Source organism: Pipistrellus kuhlii, unplaced genomic scaffold, assembly GCF_014108245.1.
Source record: "Pipistrellus kuhlii isolate mPipKuh1 unplaced genomic scaffold, mPipKuh1.p scaffold_m20_p_10, whole genome shotgun sequence".
NCBI classification, from domain to species: domain Eukaryota; kingdom Metazoa; phylum Chordata; class Mammalia; order Chiroptera; family Vespertilionidae; genus Pipistrellus; species Pipistrellus kuhlii.
This window is the reverse complement of record NW_023425405.1, coordinates 48514464-48532876: the sequence shown is the minus strand read 5'-3', so window position 1 is coordinate 48532876 and position 18413 is coordinate 48514464. Positions and strand designations below refer to the sequence as shown.

Here is an 18413-nt window from a genome sequence, read left to right as displayed (position 1 = left end):
GGGGTATTTTTTAATTTTATTTTTTAATTTGGCATTGTGAGTAAGAAGTCATAGAGACGTTAAGGAGATATGTATCTTCCCAAATATGGCGCTTTAATTGTTCGTATTCATCAATGGGAAGTTCGCACGATAGGCGTGTAGATGGGGGTCTAATGATCCACTGGAACTCTCTGGAAGATCCGCCTCATGCTGCAAGGAAATTCTCAAAGGGCACCAGGTTAGGGTCCAAACCTCAGCACTAGTCACATGTGCACTGGGTAACAAATCTTTCACCATTTTGAACATGTCAGCAAATGACTGTGAAAAGTCCATGAAGTCCTGACTTGGGGTTACAAATAAATGTTAGCAGAGTTTTTTGTTTTTTTGTTTTTTGTTTTTTTGTTTTTTTAATATATTTTATTGATTTTTTAACAGAGAGGAAGGAAAGAGATAGAGAGCTAGAAACGTCGATGAGAGAGAAACATTGACCAGCTGCCTCTTGCACACCCCCTACCAGGGATGTGCCCGCAACCAAGGTACATGCCCTTGACCGGAATTGAACCTGGGACCTTTCAGTTCGCAGACCAACGCTCTACCACTGAGCCAAACTGGCTTTGGCAGCAGAGTTTTTAAATTCAGAATGAGCAAGCAATGAAGGCTGCCTCTGCCTAGTCGCCCTGCATTGTTCACACAGCGTTTCTACTGTCAAGTCCACTTCACGGAGTTGATCAATTACAGGATTGAGTCATTGAACCGTGGATATTTGACCTGTCAACTCTATGAATACATTAAATAAACTATTTTAAACTTACCTTAAGTATGTTTTTTATATTTAATATTTTATTACATAAAACATTACCTCACTATCAGACAAAACATGATCCAATAGAGACAGGGAAATCAGGGTTTTAAAGATTTCCGTGTTTGTAAAGGGAAGAGCTGATAATTCCTGCCATACCATTTCTCAGAGTGCTCTGAGGATAAAATGTAATCATGTTTGTGAAAGCACTTGGTAAACACCGTTGCCTCTAGGTTCCCGCCTTTTGATTAATGAGATAAGTGTTAAATGACAAGCTCACTCACCTGAACCCAAACATAGCTATCCACGGCTTTTAGAACCTTCACATTGTTCACCGGGTGGATTTCAACCAACAGAGTTAAGCACTTTGGTCCTACAAAATAAAGGAGGCTTTTAGAAATGAAGGCCAGAAAAATCACACATTATTTTCTCCACATAGGTCTGAACTTGGAAAATGTACATGTGTTGCCTATTATATTACACAAAGAAAAATGATTTTCTTAAAGTTTACTGTGGCCCTGACCGGTTTGGCTCAGCGGATAGAGCCTCGGCCTGCGGACTCCAGGGTCCCCTTGGTTGCGTGCACATCCCCAGTAGGGGGTGTGCAGGAGGCAGCTGATTGATGTTTCTCTCTCATCGAGGTTTCTAACTCTCTCTCCCTCTCCCTTCCTCTCTGTAAAAAATCAATAAAATATATTTTTAAAAAGTTTACTATGAGATTTCTTGGAACCCCGAACAGATACAGAAAACATCGTAAAGGAGAAGTCTATGCACGTGGAGTGAGGAGCCAGTTCCTCTCATTCCTGAGCCACTTTCAGCATAGCTTCCCAGGCCCTCGCAGCTTCTAAGTCTAACTAAGACAGTTTGCTTCAGTGTCGCTCCAGTTCTGCAGCATGGTGGCAGATGTGGTTTGTATGTGGAAATGTGAAGATACTCCTGATGCATGAATGTGTTTCAGTTGACAGCACCCGTCAGTAGGACAGGGACTTGGCTGCCCGCAGGAATGGGCAGAGCTGCTCTGATAAACACCCACTTATTTCCTCAGTGTCACATTCAAGCAAATGCCAACAAAGATAGCAGCTAGGAGGAAGTCCTTGGATACAGGCTATAATGGGGTTATCACAAATATCCAAATATAGGCCCAAAGCTCCCCTCCCTCGAGATTAAACTTCAAAAAGAGTTGCCTTATATTTGAGTCGTTATATACTGTTCTCTGGTACTCTTCAATGACTTCATTTTGAATGACAATGTACAATTTGGGGATAGCACAAGAAAAATCAAATGTTGTTCGGTCAATGGGTACTTGTAGCTTTGAATAAAAATCCAGGATCATGCACCTATTAAAAAGGACTGTATTTCTAATAAATGGGATAGAAATAAAAGTGAGGTGCTTTAGGAATTTACCTGGTGACCCAAAAAAAAAAAAAATGGTTCTAGGATTAAGAAAGACCATGGTGTCAAAGATACTTGTGATGAAAACAGCATAGAAAATTTCTGTGAAATGTGAGTATGAAGACAATTATAATTGAAAAGTAAAAAATGTTATTTTTTTAAATGTAAACATTAGAAGAAAAAGCAATTTTCCTTATTGAAATGGGAATTTTTAGGGGTTAAATAGGCAGGTTTAGGGAATTTTTATAATTAAGGGAATCCATGGAAGAAGCAAAGGGCTACAGAGCCACAAAGGTTACACTTCCATAAGACAACAGAATTGGGAGAGGCAGCAGTTACATTTTCATAAGACAAGGAAGTTGGAAGCAGCAGAAGTTACATTTCCATAAGATTGGGGAACTGGGAGTAGCCAAAGGTCTATATTTACAAAATAAAGAAGGGCCTCCCCAGTCCCATGAGAGGTTTGACCTTTGAGCTCAGGAGTTGCTAGAGTGACCAAATCAAAAAGGAATGAATAGTGGCCAAAAACTACAGCCTTTATAAACTAGGGGAAAAGAAACTTGGTGGGACTCTTTCCTCCTCCCCACATGGGAGTCTGTACTTGTTCTGCAGTAAACTTCCACCTTTACATCTTCCATCAGTGGTTTCATTCTTTGACTCCGACAGACAAAGAATCTGGGGAAAGCCATCCAGCCCAGGGGAAAACCACATGTTCCAGTCCAAAATTCCCATATTGTCATTATTTTACTAGAGGCCTGGTACATGAAAATCTGTGCACTCGGGCGGTCCCTCAGCCCACCTGCACCCTCTCCAAGCCCAGGAGCCCTCGGGGGATGTCTACCTGCCAACTTAGGCCTGCTCCGAATGCACTGCTGATGAGGCAGGAGAGGCTCCTGCCACCTTCGCTGCACTCGCAGCCATCAGCCTGGCTCGTGGCTGAGCAAGCTCCCGCTATGGGAGCACACTGACCACCAGGGGGCAGCTCCTGCATTGAGCATCTGCCTCCTGGTGGTCAGTGCATGTCATAGTGACTGGGCATTCCACCCTTAGGGTCAATTTGCATATTACCCTATTACTACCGGGTTTCCCCGAAAATAAAACAGCCTCCGAAAATAAGACCTACTTACAGGTTTCCTTCTGAGTGAAATATAAGGCATCCCCCCCGAAAATAAGGCCCCCCCTAAGTTCTGTCTCAGAATGAAAATTAATTTACCGTAAACTGGTCACTAGGGCCGCCCCAACTGGCATCTAGCAACCAGTGACATTACGCACATGCTCAATGGCGCATCCCTATAACTCACCTTCAGAGCAAGGCCACACCTCTTTGCAAACCACTGTGTTCCTAGCAGAATGCATAGTGTCTGACCCTCTGCAGGCACTCAATATTTATTGGGTTTGAGCAGAGAAGTGGATGTTATAGAAGGTTAAAAGGATGGGAGGAGCGGGCATCACATAGGTAATAAACTATGAAGTGGGCCTTGGCAAATGAGTAGAATTGACTTTATATTTGAAATTGATGAACTATTCATATTGCATTATGTGTTGGTCAATAGTTAACCAGATATTTTTAGATAATGGTATTGTTAAAGAAGTACCAAACTTTCACCAATCCTTTACATCAGCTTCTGACCAAGAGGTTCTAGTATGTTCTCAATGTTTACTTTGCAGGTGCGAATTGCCTTTTTATACTTCTGCCGTTTACTGTCATAATATTTTCTGTACTTACTTGTTAACTTGAAAAAAATTTAAACTCTTTTACATGCTTGACATAATCTTTACCTTTTCATTCTGGATAAGGCTATTTATAAAGATGCCAGGAATTTGACTAAGTCATTAATAAATCTTCATCTATCAGTAAGCACTAAAAAGTATAATTTCATTACCTGGTTGAAGCTCATTCTTTCTTCCTTCTTTAGTAGATTGAACTAAACTTGCAGCTAATGGAAAAATAAAAATAATAAGTCATTAGCAAATGATTCATGCAGTGGCTTGTTAAAGTTTCCTATATTTGCTCTGTGAATTAAGTGAGGGCTCAAAGCATCTGTCAGGGATGATTAAGGAGGAATACCAAGTAATCTTTTTTGTAGGTAGAATCAATAGATTCTTTATTTCACATCTAATCCGCTAAGAGCTTCTCTTCACAGAAAATCATTGTAATACACTAATCAAATATTGTAAACATTCAATACTTTGAAACGAAAAAAAATGTAATTTAGTTTTTGACACATAGCATGAAAAGAGTTCAACTTACCAAGCAAAGTTCTCTCACTGTTGACAGAGCAACTGACAACTTGCAAGTCTTTCTCGAACGTATAGAGATGCTATTAAAATAAAGCATTTTTTAATTGGGGGTTTCATATACAGATTCCTATTTAGCTGGCTACCAAGTATCATTGTGGCAAATGTTTTATTAAAGAACCCTCAATGAACCAGTTTATTCATACTGAGGAATTTCTTATTATTTTTTAAGAAGAAAAAAAAAAAAGTGTGCTATTGCGGGCCATGCTTGGCACTGAAACTTAGCAGTTAGGAGCACAGACCTTGGAGTCAAACTAGACCCAGGTTTTAATCCTGGCTCTGCCACTTGCTAGGTGTGTGGCTTTGGACAAGTTACTCAACCTTTCTATCCGCACATCAGTAAAATAAGAATCATAATCCCTATCTTATGAAATTGTTAGAAGGATCAAGGGAGATAATCCATATGAAGCACTTAATACAATGCTTGCCATACATAAGCACTCAAATGTTAGTTATTAAATTTATTGAGGCAAGTAAAGTTTTAATCAAATTATATAACATGACATAACTAGCCATGCCTAAGAGACTGTCACAAGTACATCTCTTTTAGTACTCTTGTATTTAGTGCTTTGGCAAAATAATCTACCTTTATTTAATCTCAATTTTTATTGTTTTGCTGCTGTTTGAAATTTTGCAAGCATTTGTTCCAGTTCCTTGAATATTAAAGAAAATGAAAATGGTCCCTTAGAAGAAGGATGTGAGGCACAGACTGAGGAACTGGAGACAATTACTTATATTGGGTAAACTTATAAAGTACACTCAGAGGATAAAGAAGATAAAGAGTCTTAGATGTCAGAGGAGAATGGGTTAAGAGAAACAATAAATAGTAGAAGTATTAAGAAAGGAATTAGCTGGGACCGGTTTGGCTCAATGGATAAGAGCGTCGGCTTGGGGACTGAAGGGACCCGGGTTTGATTCCGGTCAAGGGCATGTGCCTTGGTTGCGGGCATATCCCCAGTGGGGGGTGTGCAGGAGGCAACTGATAGATGACTCTCTCATCGATGTTTCTAACTCTCTATCTCTATCCCTTCCTCTCTGTACAAAATCAATAAAATATATTTTTTTAAAAAAAGAAAAGAAAAGAAAAAGAAAGGAATTAGTACCTCAGGGAAAAAAATCCCTGAGAACACACTAGAATCCTATGGCCAGAGTTGGTAAAAAAAAAAAAAAAAAAAAAAATTGGGGGAAGTCAGAACACACTAAATTACAGAAAATGAACTTTGAAAACTTTGAATAAGAACCAAGAATAAGAAAGCTCTGAATTCATGTGAGAATGTTTGGTTTCCTTTGACTCTTGCTCTAATTGAGGAATTCTAATTTACAAATAAGAAGAATCATGGATGTATACACTTAATGTTTAGTCTTTTATCCTTTTAATTATAAAATAGCATGAGCATAATCTCCATATTTAAAACATGCAAACTCTACCAAATAAAAAGTCAAAGTTCTCCATTATGCTCACTCAATCCTAACTCTCTTCTAACATGAAACATGATGGTAATTTACTCGTTGGCATTCTGGAGTTTTTAAAATGAGTTTTTAACATATATTTATGCACGTGTAGCATAGTTTTCTTGCAGTTTTTTAAAATGTAAGTGGAATGTATTAACCTGGCAACTTGTCTTGTTCATGTAGCAATGTTTTGGGGAAGCTTTTGTGCCCTTGTACATTTTTAGACTTCTTAATCTCTTAACAGTAGTAAATCGTGTTTATATAGGCACAAAATGACTTCTTCCCATTTGCCCCCAAAATTAGACAAGCGTTGTCACATTATCTAATGCCTTATGTGGGTGGCTTGGGGGAAATTTGAAAAGAGCAGACTAGGTTCTATACCTGGATCTTTGAAAAGCAAGATAAGTGAAGGTTAAACAGAAGCAGAACTCAGAGCTAAAGGTCACTGTGAGATGCTGAACTTTTAAGGACACACAAATATTGAAGAGGGCACATAACTGGCTTGAGCCAATTTAGCTTAAATCTCAAAGGACTGAGTTCAGCTAATGTTTTGGTCCAGAAAACTTTGGGGGGGGAGAGAGGGGGAGAGAGAGAGAGAGAGGGGGGGGGGGGAGAGAGAGAGGGGGGGGGGAGGGAGAGAGGGAGAGGGAGAGAGGGGGAGAGAGAGAGAGGGGGGGAGAGAGAGAGAGAGAGAGAGAGAGAGAGAGAGAGAGAGAGAGAGAGAGAGAGAGAGAGAGAGAATGGTGCTAAGACAGGGTAAAATGGAGAAAAGAAAGGAAAAGAAATAAAAACTAAAATTTTAGAAAATAAAATGAGAATATGAATCTAGAAAAAGGGAACAGAAAGAAGGAAAACTCTAAAACCAGTAAAGTAACCAATGAGTAATTCATAATCAATGATGATTTTTACCTCATTTTGTCTGGTTTGGCAATCATATAATCCAAAGACGACATTTCCCTTATCATCCTAAAAAAATGTAACTAGGTGTTTAGTAAATGTCATTGTTTAGAAAGTTAGGATGTTACAGGTTTTAAAACAAAACTGCAATAAGGCAATCAACATTGGCAACTAGCACTCTAAAGGGACGGAACCTATTTCAGCTCCTCATCTGGGCTCAAAGGGTAAAACGGATTGAGAGTGGACAGCCAGTGCATTTGGGGCACACTGTCTAGCAGGACTGAGCATGGCAAAGGGGTGAATCTCTTTGTACTTCTATTTATTTAAGAAAATATATATAATGAATATTGGGAGTTGCTATATCAAGGCTATGATATTTTTATAAGGAAAACATTTTAATCATACCATTTCTTAAATGCAGCATGCTTACAGATACAACTTAAAATAATTTTTTAAGCAAAAAAAACGTACAGTGATATAACTGTGCAAAGCAACTGGCCACTGAAATTATTCTTTCATGTTTCTCTACTATACTATAGTTAAATATTCTTTCCTTAGCCTAGCTGGGGGATGGCTCAGTGGTTGAATGTCAACCCAGGAACCAAGAGGTCACAGGTTTGATTCCCAGTCAGGGCACATGCCTGGGTTGTGGGCTAGATCCCCAGTGTGGGGCATGAAGGAGGCAGCCAATCAATGATTCCCTCAGCATTGATGTTTCTATCTCTCTCACTTTTTTTCCTTCCTCTCTGAAATCAATAAAAAATATATTTAAAAAAAATTTTTTTCTTTCCTTAGAACACTTAACTTTGAAAATGCATTGCTGCCCAGCTGGAGTGGTTCAGTTGGTTGAGCAATGTCCTATACACCAAAAGGCTGCCTGTTTGATTCCCGGTCAGGCACATATCTGGATTGCAGGTTCAATCCCTGGTTGGGACATGTACAGAAGTCAACCAATGGATGTTTCCCCACTCCTCTCTTTTTCTCTCTCTATCCCTTACTCTATCCAAGTGAGGATTTAAAAAAAGAAAAACATGCCAGGACCGGCTTGGGGACTGAAGGGTCCCGGGTTCGATTCCGGTCAAGGGCATGTACCTTGGTTGCAGGCACATCCCCAGTGGGGGGTGTGCAAGAGGCAGCTGATCGATGACTCTCTCATCGATGTTTCTAACTCTCTATCTCTCTCTCTCCCTTCCTCTCTGTATAAAATCAATAAAATATATTTTTTTTAAAAAAAAAGAAAAACAAAAAAAGAAAAACAGCCCTAACCTCAGTGGATAGAGTGTTGGCCTGCAGACTCAAGAGTCCCAAGTTTGATTCCGGTTAAGGGCATCTAACTTGGTTGTGGGCACATACCCAGTAGGCAGTGTGCAGGAAGCAACTGATCGATGTTTCTCTCTCATTGATGTTTCTAACTCTCTATTCCTCTCCCTTCCTCTCTGTAAAAAAATCAATAAAATATATATATTTTTTTTTAAAGTCAGAAAATATATTGTTAAATATATAAAAGCTCAAAAGTCTGAGCATATCTAACTCTGAACAGATGATGTAGAACAATTATATTTTATATTTCCTCAAAGATAAAAATTTAACATATTAATTGGGTTTAAACATTTTCTACTGGGCACTTTTTCTCTAGAAAATGGAATTTTCATTTATTAAAAAAAATGAGTACTATATCAGACATTATGCACAGTTTTATTTTATTTAAAAAAGAGAAGATTGAATTTAAATCACCCAATTGAATCTCCAAAAATAAAAAGTGATATATTAAAGATTAAATATCAATAAGAAATATTTGTTATCCCTCAATAAAATAGAGCATAAAATTTTAAAAAGAGACTACAAATGGTTAATATAATACTAAATTTTATGCTATATATATTTTACCACAATAAAAAAGAGAGATAGAGACATACCTTATAGGTATAGATTATATTTCCATTTCTTTCAACATTTAATACACGTAAGCTCTCATAATTATTTTCTAAAACACCTGAAAGATAATAATAACAAGTTAGTACTTAGGAGATCTTTAAGAACATATCTAACAAATCTATACTAATAAAAGGGTAATATGCTCATTAGAAGGGATCGAACAGATGTTTTCCAAAAGCCCAACATCCTTCCAGACAAAGCCAAGGTGGTGGGGGCCAAGGCAGAGATGATTAGGGGCCATCAGGCAGGGGAGCGCAATTAGGGGTGAGATCAGTCTGGCACGGGGAGCAAGCAGTTAAGGGCAAGATCAGGTAGGCCTGAAGAGGTGGGTAGGGGCGATCAGGCAGCAGGCAGAAGCGATTAGGGGTGATTAGGCAGGCAGGCAGAGTGGTTAAAGGTGATCAGGCAGGCCAGCAGGCAAGCATCCTGGATTTCAAGAGGAATGTCCAACTGCCATTTTAGGCCCAATCCGGGCTGTTGGACATCCCCTGAGGGGTCCTGGATTGGAGAGGGTGCAAGCCAAGCTGAGAGAGACCCCCCCCACCCTGTGCATGAATTTTGTGCACCAGGCCTCTAGAGTGTGTGTGTGTGTGTGTGTGTGTGTGTGTGTGTGTGTGTATTAGTGAAAAGCCAAGTACAGAGAATACATACTGATGACTCCATTATATAAAGTTTAAAAACAGGCAAAGCTAATCTATTGAATGAGAGGTCAGAATAGTAGTGACCTTTAGAGAAGAGGAAAAGAACAATGATTGGGAGATATATCAGGAGCCCTCTGAGGTGCTGGCATGTTGTATACGGTAGGTATACTGATTTGCTCACTTTGTAATAGCTCACTGAGCTGTGTACACTCTTGTCCTGTGTATCTTTCTGCAGGTATGTTATACTTGAATCAATTTTAAGCACTATTAGCTTTTGCCTTATGTATGTTATTCATTAGGGGTATAGAAATGTAGAACTGTTATAGCTTCTTGGTGGATTAACCTGTCAGAAACTCAGCAGGTTCAATCCCCTATGACCTGACCAGGACCACATGGGGGAGGACACCTATCCATGTGTCTCTTTCACATTGATGTTTCTCTCTCTCTCTTCCTACCCCACTCTTCCCTCCCTTCCACTCTCTCTAAAAGTCAATGGGAAGAATATCTTGGGGTAAGGATTAAAAATAAGCATAATCACTTGGTCTCTTAGAAGAATAACATGATTCAATCAGATTGCTCCTCAATAGCACTTCACAATTTTCGGAGTTCTTATTTCTATTTCATCCACACTATGTAAGGTATTATAGGTCTATTGTAATGATAAAACAATTGAGTTTAAATAAGGTTAAGATACTTGGCCAGTAATCATACATGGAAAAAAGTGGCAAGACTAAACTCAAACCTTAGAAAATGGTAAAGAGAATGAATTAAATTTCTTGTACCATGCTTACATTGGGAAAATGGATAATTACTGAAAAAATACTTTTACAGTAGATTTTGTAGACATCTAAGGAGAATTTCAGTGAGTTTCTTTTCACACTGCACATGACTAAAACTTCTGGAATGCAATGTGTCAATATTTTGAGAAGTGTGTTTTTTTTTCTTTCTTTCAAGATTTTAAAGATAGAGAGACTTTTTCCAAAGTACACTTAAAAGGTTTCAGCTAAGATAAGAAACTCCTTGACAAGAAATCTTGCTAAGAAAATCCAATTACTTTGCAAGAGCACATCTACTTTGAAATCACTAAAAAAAATTAGGAGAAAAATATTCTCCAAAAAGTACAGGTCACAATAAATGGTATATGCTTATTTCTTTAAACCACTAGTTCTCAACACTGGCTGTGCACTAGAATCATCATGAGAGCTTTTAAAAGAACATTAATCCCCAAACTCTATTCCAAAATACTCTGATTTTATTAGGCTGGTGAGGGGCTTCGTTTCTTGTGTACGCGTTTTTTTTAAGTTCCCCAGGTGATTCTAGTGTGCATCCAGAGTTGAGAACCACTAAACTACATACAGGGTGTCCCCCAAAAAATGTACTCACACTTTGAATAATTATAAAGGCAATGTTTATTAAAATACATTTCTTTTTCAACATGTAATAGAATCAGATGTTAAAAGTGTGTATACATTTTGGGGGGTGCCCTGTATTTATTATATACAGGAATGGGCAAAAGTAGGTTTGCAGTTGTGAGTACATGAAATAGAGTTTATTCTTTTATTATTATTGTATGGTTTTCCATATGAACAACTGTGAGTGTATTTTGCTCACCTTTGTATCCTACCTAATAAAGAGGGGATATGCTAATTAACCCTCTTGTTGTTGCAAAGATGGCAGAGCCCACAGCCAGTAAGGAGTGAATATGCTAATTGACTGCCCCACCCTCAAAGACGGCAGTACCCACAGCCACAAGATGGCAGCCCCCAGGCCCTCAGCTGCCCAGGGCTGGCCCCAGGTGCAGGCAAGCCTTGGATGGCAGCTGCCCAGTAGCGTAGGGCCGCCCAAGGCTTGCACTGCCAGCAGTGGCAGCAACAGAGGTGTGATGGGGGCATCGCCTTCCCCTGATCGCTGGGTCGCCTCCTGCCCCTGAGAGCTCCCGGGCAGGCCAGGCTGAGGGACCCCCCATGTCCAGTGCATGAATTTTCATGCACTGGGCCTCTAGTATTAAATAATATTCATTATATAGCTTAACTAGAACCAGATTATAATGTAAATATTAGACAGTTGAAAGAAATAATAAAAAGAATAGCTTCAAGGGTCTGTTAGATAGCAATAACTGCAGTTTAAATAATCCTGCTATGATGTAGGTTCTCATCTCAAAAACATTTGAATTAGACAAACTGGGCATTGTGGGAAATTTGGAGACCAATGTCTCAACACACATCGTTAAGCCATCAGAGCCCTCTTTCCCTGGATTAGTTACTCATGTTTTAGGCACACCCTTGTAAAAGAACTATGTAATAACCTCTTTGCTTATTCATCCTGACTCTTCTCCCAGTAGTTCATCAGCGGAAAGTCCAGAGGAGGAAGTTTAGCAATTTCAAATAAGGAAATGAGGTGTAACCTTACATGAATACTCAGTGCTCATGAAGAAAAAAAATGTAGCATTTTAATAGCTAAGACACTTGCATGCATAAGTAAATATACTAAAGAAAAGGAGAGTATCTAGATATTAAAAGTGTTGGCACTTTTAATATCTCATAGAAAACTGAAGCTGGTTTGCCTAATTCACATAAGTCCTCGGGCTCAACATGGCCAGATATTATAATTTCTAAACTTATGAGGTAAACACCAGTATATGACTTAAAAGTCATATTATGAATAAAATGAGACAAGGCAAAGATAGGGTCATTGTTAAGAAGCAATAAAAGGGTATGAAAATGGGGAAAGGAGATTAGGAAGGTAAAAGGACAGTAAAACGAAAATGATTAAGAAGCCAGACAAGGAGGCCCATGTCTATGTGGACACGTGACGTATGACAGAAGGGGCTTTGCTGTCCCTGAGAAGTAGCAGGGCTATTTGGTTAGTGATTCTACTACAATTAGCTACTAACCTGCAAAAACAATAAAACTGAATTCCTACATCATAAATTACCATACGGATTAAAACAAAATATGAAGAGAAAAGCTCTAGTAGAAGTTAATGTAAAAATGTCTTCATGCCTACTGAATAGGGGAGGATTTCTTTTAAAGATTCCCAAAAAGCATAAACCACAAAGGAAAAGACTCATAAATTCAACTGAGAAATTAATTGTTTATCAAAGGCACCATCATGAACTTAAAAAAAAAAAAAAGGTAACATTGAGAGAAAATATTTGCTACATACATGATGAAAAAAGGACTAGAACCCAGAATACATATAAAATGTATGAAAACCCTTCATATAAAATAAATATGAAGAAAAACACCACACAATAAGAAAGTGGACATAAGAATGACAGGCATCTCATGGATCTCATGAAAGAGGAAACTCAAATGGCCAATAATTATATAGATACTTAACCTCAGACAACAATTAAATAATATGTAGACCCAGCCGAAACTGGTTTGGCTCAGTGGATAGAGTGTCAGCCTGTGGACTGAAAGGTCCCAGATTTGATTCCAGTCAAGGGCATGTACCTGAGTTGCGGGTACATCCCCAATAAGGGGTGTGCAAGAGGCAGCTGATCGATGATTCTCTCTCATCGATGTTTCTAACTCTCTATCCCTCCCTCTTCCTCTCTGTAAAAAATCAATAAAATATATATTTTTTTAAAAATATGTAGACCCACCCATTTGACAAAAAAAAAAAAATCTAAAATATGGAAATATTAAGAACTTGTGAGGATACAGAATACCAAAAACATTTCTGTACTACAAATAGGGTTACTAATAAGTTCAACTACTTTGGAAAATAATCTGGCACTATCTGGGAAGAAAAAAAGATGTGCAGAGCCTATGACTCGGCAACTCCACTGTCAGACATCCAGCCTGGAGAAACTTGCACACCATGCACCAGGCAGCATCCACAAGGTTAGCAAAAGCCTTCAGTGTGGCAGCCTATCCCAGAAACCTCGCAGATGTCACCAAGATGAAGAAGACTAAGTGCAGATGGGTTCTCGAGGAAGCACTCTGAGACGGTTTTGTATCCGGGATGTTCACTAGGGAATGCTTAGTAAAGTGGGACGAAAGCCGTGGTCGGCAAACTGCGGCTCTCAGAGCCATATGCAACTCTTTGGCCCCTTGAATGTGGCCCTTCCACAAAATACCATGGCCTGGGAGAGTATATTTTGAAGAAGTGGCATTAGAAGAAGTTTAAGTTTAAAAAATTGGGCTCTCAAAAGAAATTTCAATCGTTGTACTATTGCTATTTGGCTCTGTCGACTGATGAATTTGCTGACCACTAGTAAAGCATTCAGGAGGAAGGAGAAGTTGAGATGCAATGGAGGCACACTAGCTTTAGGTAACCTCAGGATCCTCCACCGGGGAACCTGTAGAACTGAAATGGATGGTCAAAGTTGTCCTATTTTAAGTCAAAATGTCCAGGCCATTATACCCCACCTCAAACCCTAATTAGAAGTAGTCCACACCCAAAAGGCCAGTCAGCCCTCTGTCAGAGCAAGCCCTGAAGGTCTGACAGCTGATGACTATCTACTGACCACATTCATAGCATCTGAGACAAGACCTTCCTTGAAAGGAGGATCTAAGCAGTATACTCCATGTTCACCATATTGTTGTATTTTCACACAGTGAAATACTATATAGCAGTGAACATTAATGACCTAATGCTACAGCAGTGACCTAATGCTACAGCAGTCAACATGGATAAACCTCACAATATTGAGAAGAAAAAGCAAAAAAGAATACATATTGTATGCTTTCATTTGTTTAAAATTTCACAAACAAGCAAAATGAAATTATATTTTGCCAGGAACCAATTCCAGCATGTAATAATTACACAAGAGTTTCACCAAAAGGTTGGTGAAGCTTGGTGGCTCAACAAGGGTTAGTTTACCTGTTGGAATGGCTAAAAGGCACTTCCCCCAAACCTGAATAGGATAATCATTTGCTGCCAGACATCTCAGGGAATTTTATTGCCTCCTGTTGGCCTACCGCCTGAACAGCTACAGGCTGTTCCCCAAACTGACCATGCTTCTGTACCCTACCCTTTGAAGTGTATTATCTCCACTGTGTAGCACGGGTCCTTAGAGGGAGTCTTCAGTTCCTTTAGCTGAAGATCCTCTGACCCCCAATGCCTTTCAAAATTTTATCTTTCATCTTTGGACTCCTTCTTAATTTATGCATCAGCCCCTTTCTCCAGATTGCTGAACCCTTTGTAAGGCTGGGGAAAGAACCCCGGCAATATTTTCTTTAGGGAAAATTACATATGGATTAAAACTATAAATAAGATCAAAGGGATATTAAAATATAAATGTTTAAATGGTCATTATCTCTGGGAGATGAGGGTTAGAGAGAGAAAAAGGATCAGATAGGGGACACAGGAGCCTCTCAAAGTCTTGATATTGTTCTGTTTTGAAGGTGGGTGTATTGTTTTATTTTGTTATTGTTACTACTTATAGCTTACATGTGTTAAAATATTGTTTTGGATGATTGTCTTAATTTTTAAAAGAACAAATATTTCCTTCATTTATTTCAGGAGAACCCATTTTCCCCAAGTTCAACCCAGAACCAGGAGATGCAGTAACCAAATCTGGTCTCCTTACTCCTCTACTCCTGATTGATTAAAAGAGGGAATTTCCATGGCTAACCCTGGCTGTCTTGCCAGGAATGTGTCATACTTTACCAGTGCTACCAAGCACCACTATAAAATCTTCAATTGCATTTGTTGATGTAGAAATCTTAAGGCTCCAAATTTAGATAGCAAGTGCACAGGCAAGAGACATTACAATGGTCTAATTATTCACAATTTACATTTGAAAAGCTGAGACTTTGAAAGGAAAGTAATTTGCACAATGTGTGAAGTAATAGCTGTGCTAGAAATAAAATGGAATCCCAGACTCTCCTGCTGGTGCTACAAATTACAGCAGACGAGAAATTAACTCGGGGAGGGGGGGGGGGGCGGGGAAGGAGGTTGAGCTACCACCCACTGGTAATTATCAGTAGTAACCATTTCTCGCTAAGGTGCTCTGCAACAGCAAAAAACTGCCAATATTTTTTAAAAACTGGTATTTTTAGCAAGTTTACTTTCTGAGGGCCCAGCTTTCAGTTGTTTAGTGGAATGTCAATACACAGATTTCTATGTCTTCACAGATGAGTGAAAGACACAAGGAAGCCAACATCTAACTGGCTCACACAGAGATTTTTCAATCACAACACACATTACGGAAGCAGATGACTGTGGCATTTCACACTTCTCCTTTGCAGACATCTGCCATTTAGCAATGTAAGGTGGATGCTCAGAGAAAGGACCGCTTTGGGGGGGAGAGCAGGCTTGGAGCTGCCTGCTGTGTTTTTAAAAGTTAAACCATCAAAAGCTTTTCAGATGTTCAGGTGACTTTTTAAAGTTTCCCCCAAAGGGAGAGTCCTGCTTATAAGGACACTAGTCAGTAGTCAAACTCAAGCCTTGAGCTACAAAAACATGACTCCTTATTTGGAACGAACAGCCAGTAGGCCAAGACAAGGAACCCTACCGATGTTCCACGGAAGCCTCAGGACAGTGCGAAGCTATAAGGTAAGGATAGACACCTCCCACCAGAACTGAGGAGAAAGGAGTTGTAAATATGGGTAATGTGAGAGTCCTTTAAAAAAAAAAAATGTCCTCCAGCAGTCTACAGTATCTAAGGAAAAACAGGGGAGACTGAGAAACACGCACCAGGTGGGAATCCAGGGGTCTCACTTCTGTGAAGCTGAAAGTAAGCACCACTGCATACAGCACGCTACACACACACACACACACACACACACACACACACACACACACCACCTGGGAAATCAAAGAGTTCCCCTTTAAAGTTTTGATTGATCCCTGCTGGGAAGGTTCAAACGTCACGTTTTACTCACTGATCGAAATCAAAACAAAGGGTTTTTGTTTTGTTTTTAGTGAAGGAAGCCTCAGCTGCCGGGGACGTATTCCCCCGCTGAGGAAGCTGCGCAGGAGACCTGAGCATCCATGGAGCATCCATCCGCCTGTCCCAGGCCGCCCGGCTGCAGGCGGCGGGCTCGGTGCCGCTTTGGACCAGAGCCGGCTGTCAGCCCAGGGCTCCCGGCCTGGGCGGACCCCATCCCCCGCCCTCCGGCCCTTCACACCCACAGCGGCCCGTCCCCTAAATCACGGCCCTGTTCACACCGATGCCGAAGCGCGTCTCACACGCGTGGGGACACACCGTGCGGCTGTTCAGTAGTTATCTGAGTTTCTGGATGTGCGTGGTTCTTTTCCACCTCACACGCAAGCACTTCCAGGAGCCTCTAGTCTGGCCAGACCCCCAGGGGGATGACCCTTCCTCCCCGGGCAGGGGAGCTGCGAATGGCGCGCGAGGAACCGCCCTGCCCGGCGCCCCGCGCCCCGCGCCCCGCGCCCCGCAGCCTGGGGCCGGGGAGCAGAGCCTCAACCCGGCTCCTGCGCGCCTGCCTTCCGCGGAGGAGGTTCTGCTGGGGTACCCCCAGCCCCAATCTCCGCCCCCTCCAACCCCCCGCAGCTGCTGAAGGTGACTTACTGTGGGCCACGAGCTAGCCAGAGGCTGGAAGATTCTCCAGGAAAATAAACGCAGCCCCGGGGCGGCCCCTCCTACCTTCTCCCCGGGGCCCGGGGTGCGGGCACAGCTGGACTCCAACCAGGGGAGCTCATGCCTTGGGCCCTCACCTTCCCAGGTTGGCAGGGGTCACGGCTGCCCACCGCCTTCCGGTCTGATCGGGGCCCACCCCCCGGCTGGGAGCCCCCCGGGATGAACAGCCGGCTCCCCGCACCCGCGCTCCGCCCCCCGGACGCGCCGCCCGCACCTGCGCCGCCGCCCGGGCCCCCGGCGCCCGCCGCCGCCGCCCGCGGAGCCCGCAGCCACGGGAGCACGTCCTCCGCGGGATCGAAGTGGGTGGCCAGGCGGAGCGCCATGGCCCGGAGGACGCGGCCGCGGGCATTCCCGGCCCTGGGTTCGCACCGGGCCCTCTCGCCCGGCGCCCGCCCCTCCTTCCTCTCCCCGCCCCCCGGCCCGCAGCTTTCGGTTCTGCCGGTCCCGGCGAGGAGCCCGAGCGCCGCCTCCTCCGGCCCAGGCCGAGGCCCGGGCAGCGCGCTGGACACGCGGGCCAGGGGAAGGGGCCGAGGCGCCCCAGGAACCTCAAGGTGCGCCCTCCTTGTGGGCGACGCACAGAAAGGGCTGAGGATATGGGGGATTTTAAGGGCTTTGGAGGAGATGTGGCTAAACCAATGGTTTGCAAACTGTTGCACATCAGGTGTGGGCGGCAGGCTTCTATTTCTCTTTCCCTTTCTCTTTCCTTTCCCCCCTCCCCTCCTCCTCTTCCCTCCCCTTTTCTCTCTCTCAGTCTCTCTCTCTCAGAATCACCAGGAGATTCTCTCTCTCTCTCTCTCTCTCTCTCTCTCTCTCTCTCACATCTCCTGGTGATTCCACTTTGCAGTGAAGTTTGGAACCCGCTAAGGCTAGAAGTGTTAGTAGCTGAGTCTCCTGAGAAGATTCAAGTTCATGGCAAGGGCAGAAGTGGGCCTCATTGGGAGCCTGTTGGACCCAGTTTTAGGATAGTAATGCCTTATGAGTAGTATGTAGGTAGAAAGTAGCAGCAGGAATCATGTGAATACGATGCTTCTATTTAAGAGAGATCATGGAGACTCCAGAAAGGATTTGTTAGCTTAACATAGTCAGGTCCTCTGTCAGTGTATGGGTTTCCTTCCCACCAGTGGCTTCCGGGGAGCTGAATTGTTTAGGACTCTCTCTGCAATTGGCCTTTCAAAAGGTGCTCTCATTCTTGTGGGGGCACCTCCTCACGCCCAGCATCACAACTACAGCCAGTGTTTTCTGAATCTCCTCACAGCTTTCTTTTCGTTCCTGCCCACAGCATCCTAAGTCTACTGCCCACTCCAAACCCTCCTGAACATCAACACCAGGTTAGCATTCACCCTAAATCAAAGCTGCCCTCACATCCCTATGCAGAGACCATGAGTCGCAGCTGTCCACCGCAGAACAAAGTGCCTGCGCTTTACTGAAACCTTCTAGCCTTTCACCCAGAACTCCAAAA

General features: G+C 42.1%; 1 protein-coding gene across 1 annotated transcript in view; it reads right to left on the bottom strand.

Moving 5' to 3' along the window:
* Positions 1–17359, bottom strand: part of LOC118714378 (gamma-secretase activating protein) — a 64825-nt gene extending 47466 nt beyond the window's left edge. The window contains exons 1-6 of the mRNA XM_036429637.2: positions 17169–17359; positions 8734–8810; positions 6830–6886; positions 4422–4491; positions 4054–4107; positions 1063–1151 (exon numbers count right to left, since the gene is read on the bottom strand). Coding sequence (XP_036285530.1) covers positions 1063–1151; positions 4054–4107; positions 4422–4491; positions 6830–6886; positions 8734–8810; positions 17169–17277 — 456 coding nt within the window. The 5' untranslated portion in view covers positions 17278–17359. The remainder of the gene's footprint in view (positions 1–1062; positions 1152–4053; positions 4108–4421; positions 4492–6829; positions 6887–8733; positions 8811–17168) is intronic.
* Between the last annotated feature and the right edge of the window lie 1054 nt (positions 17360–18413).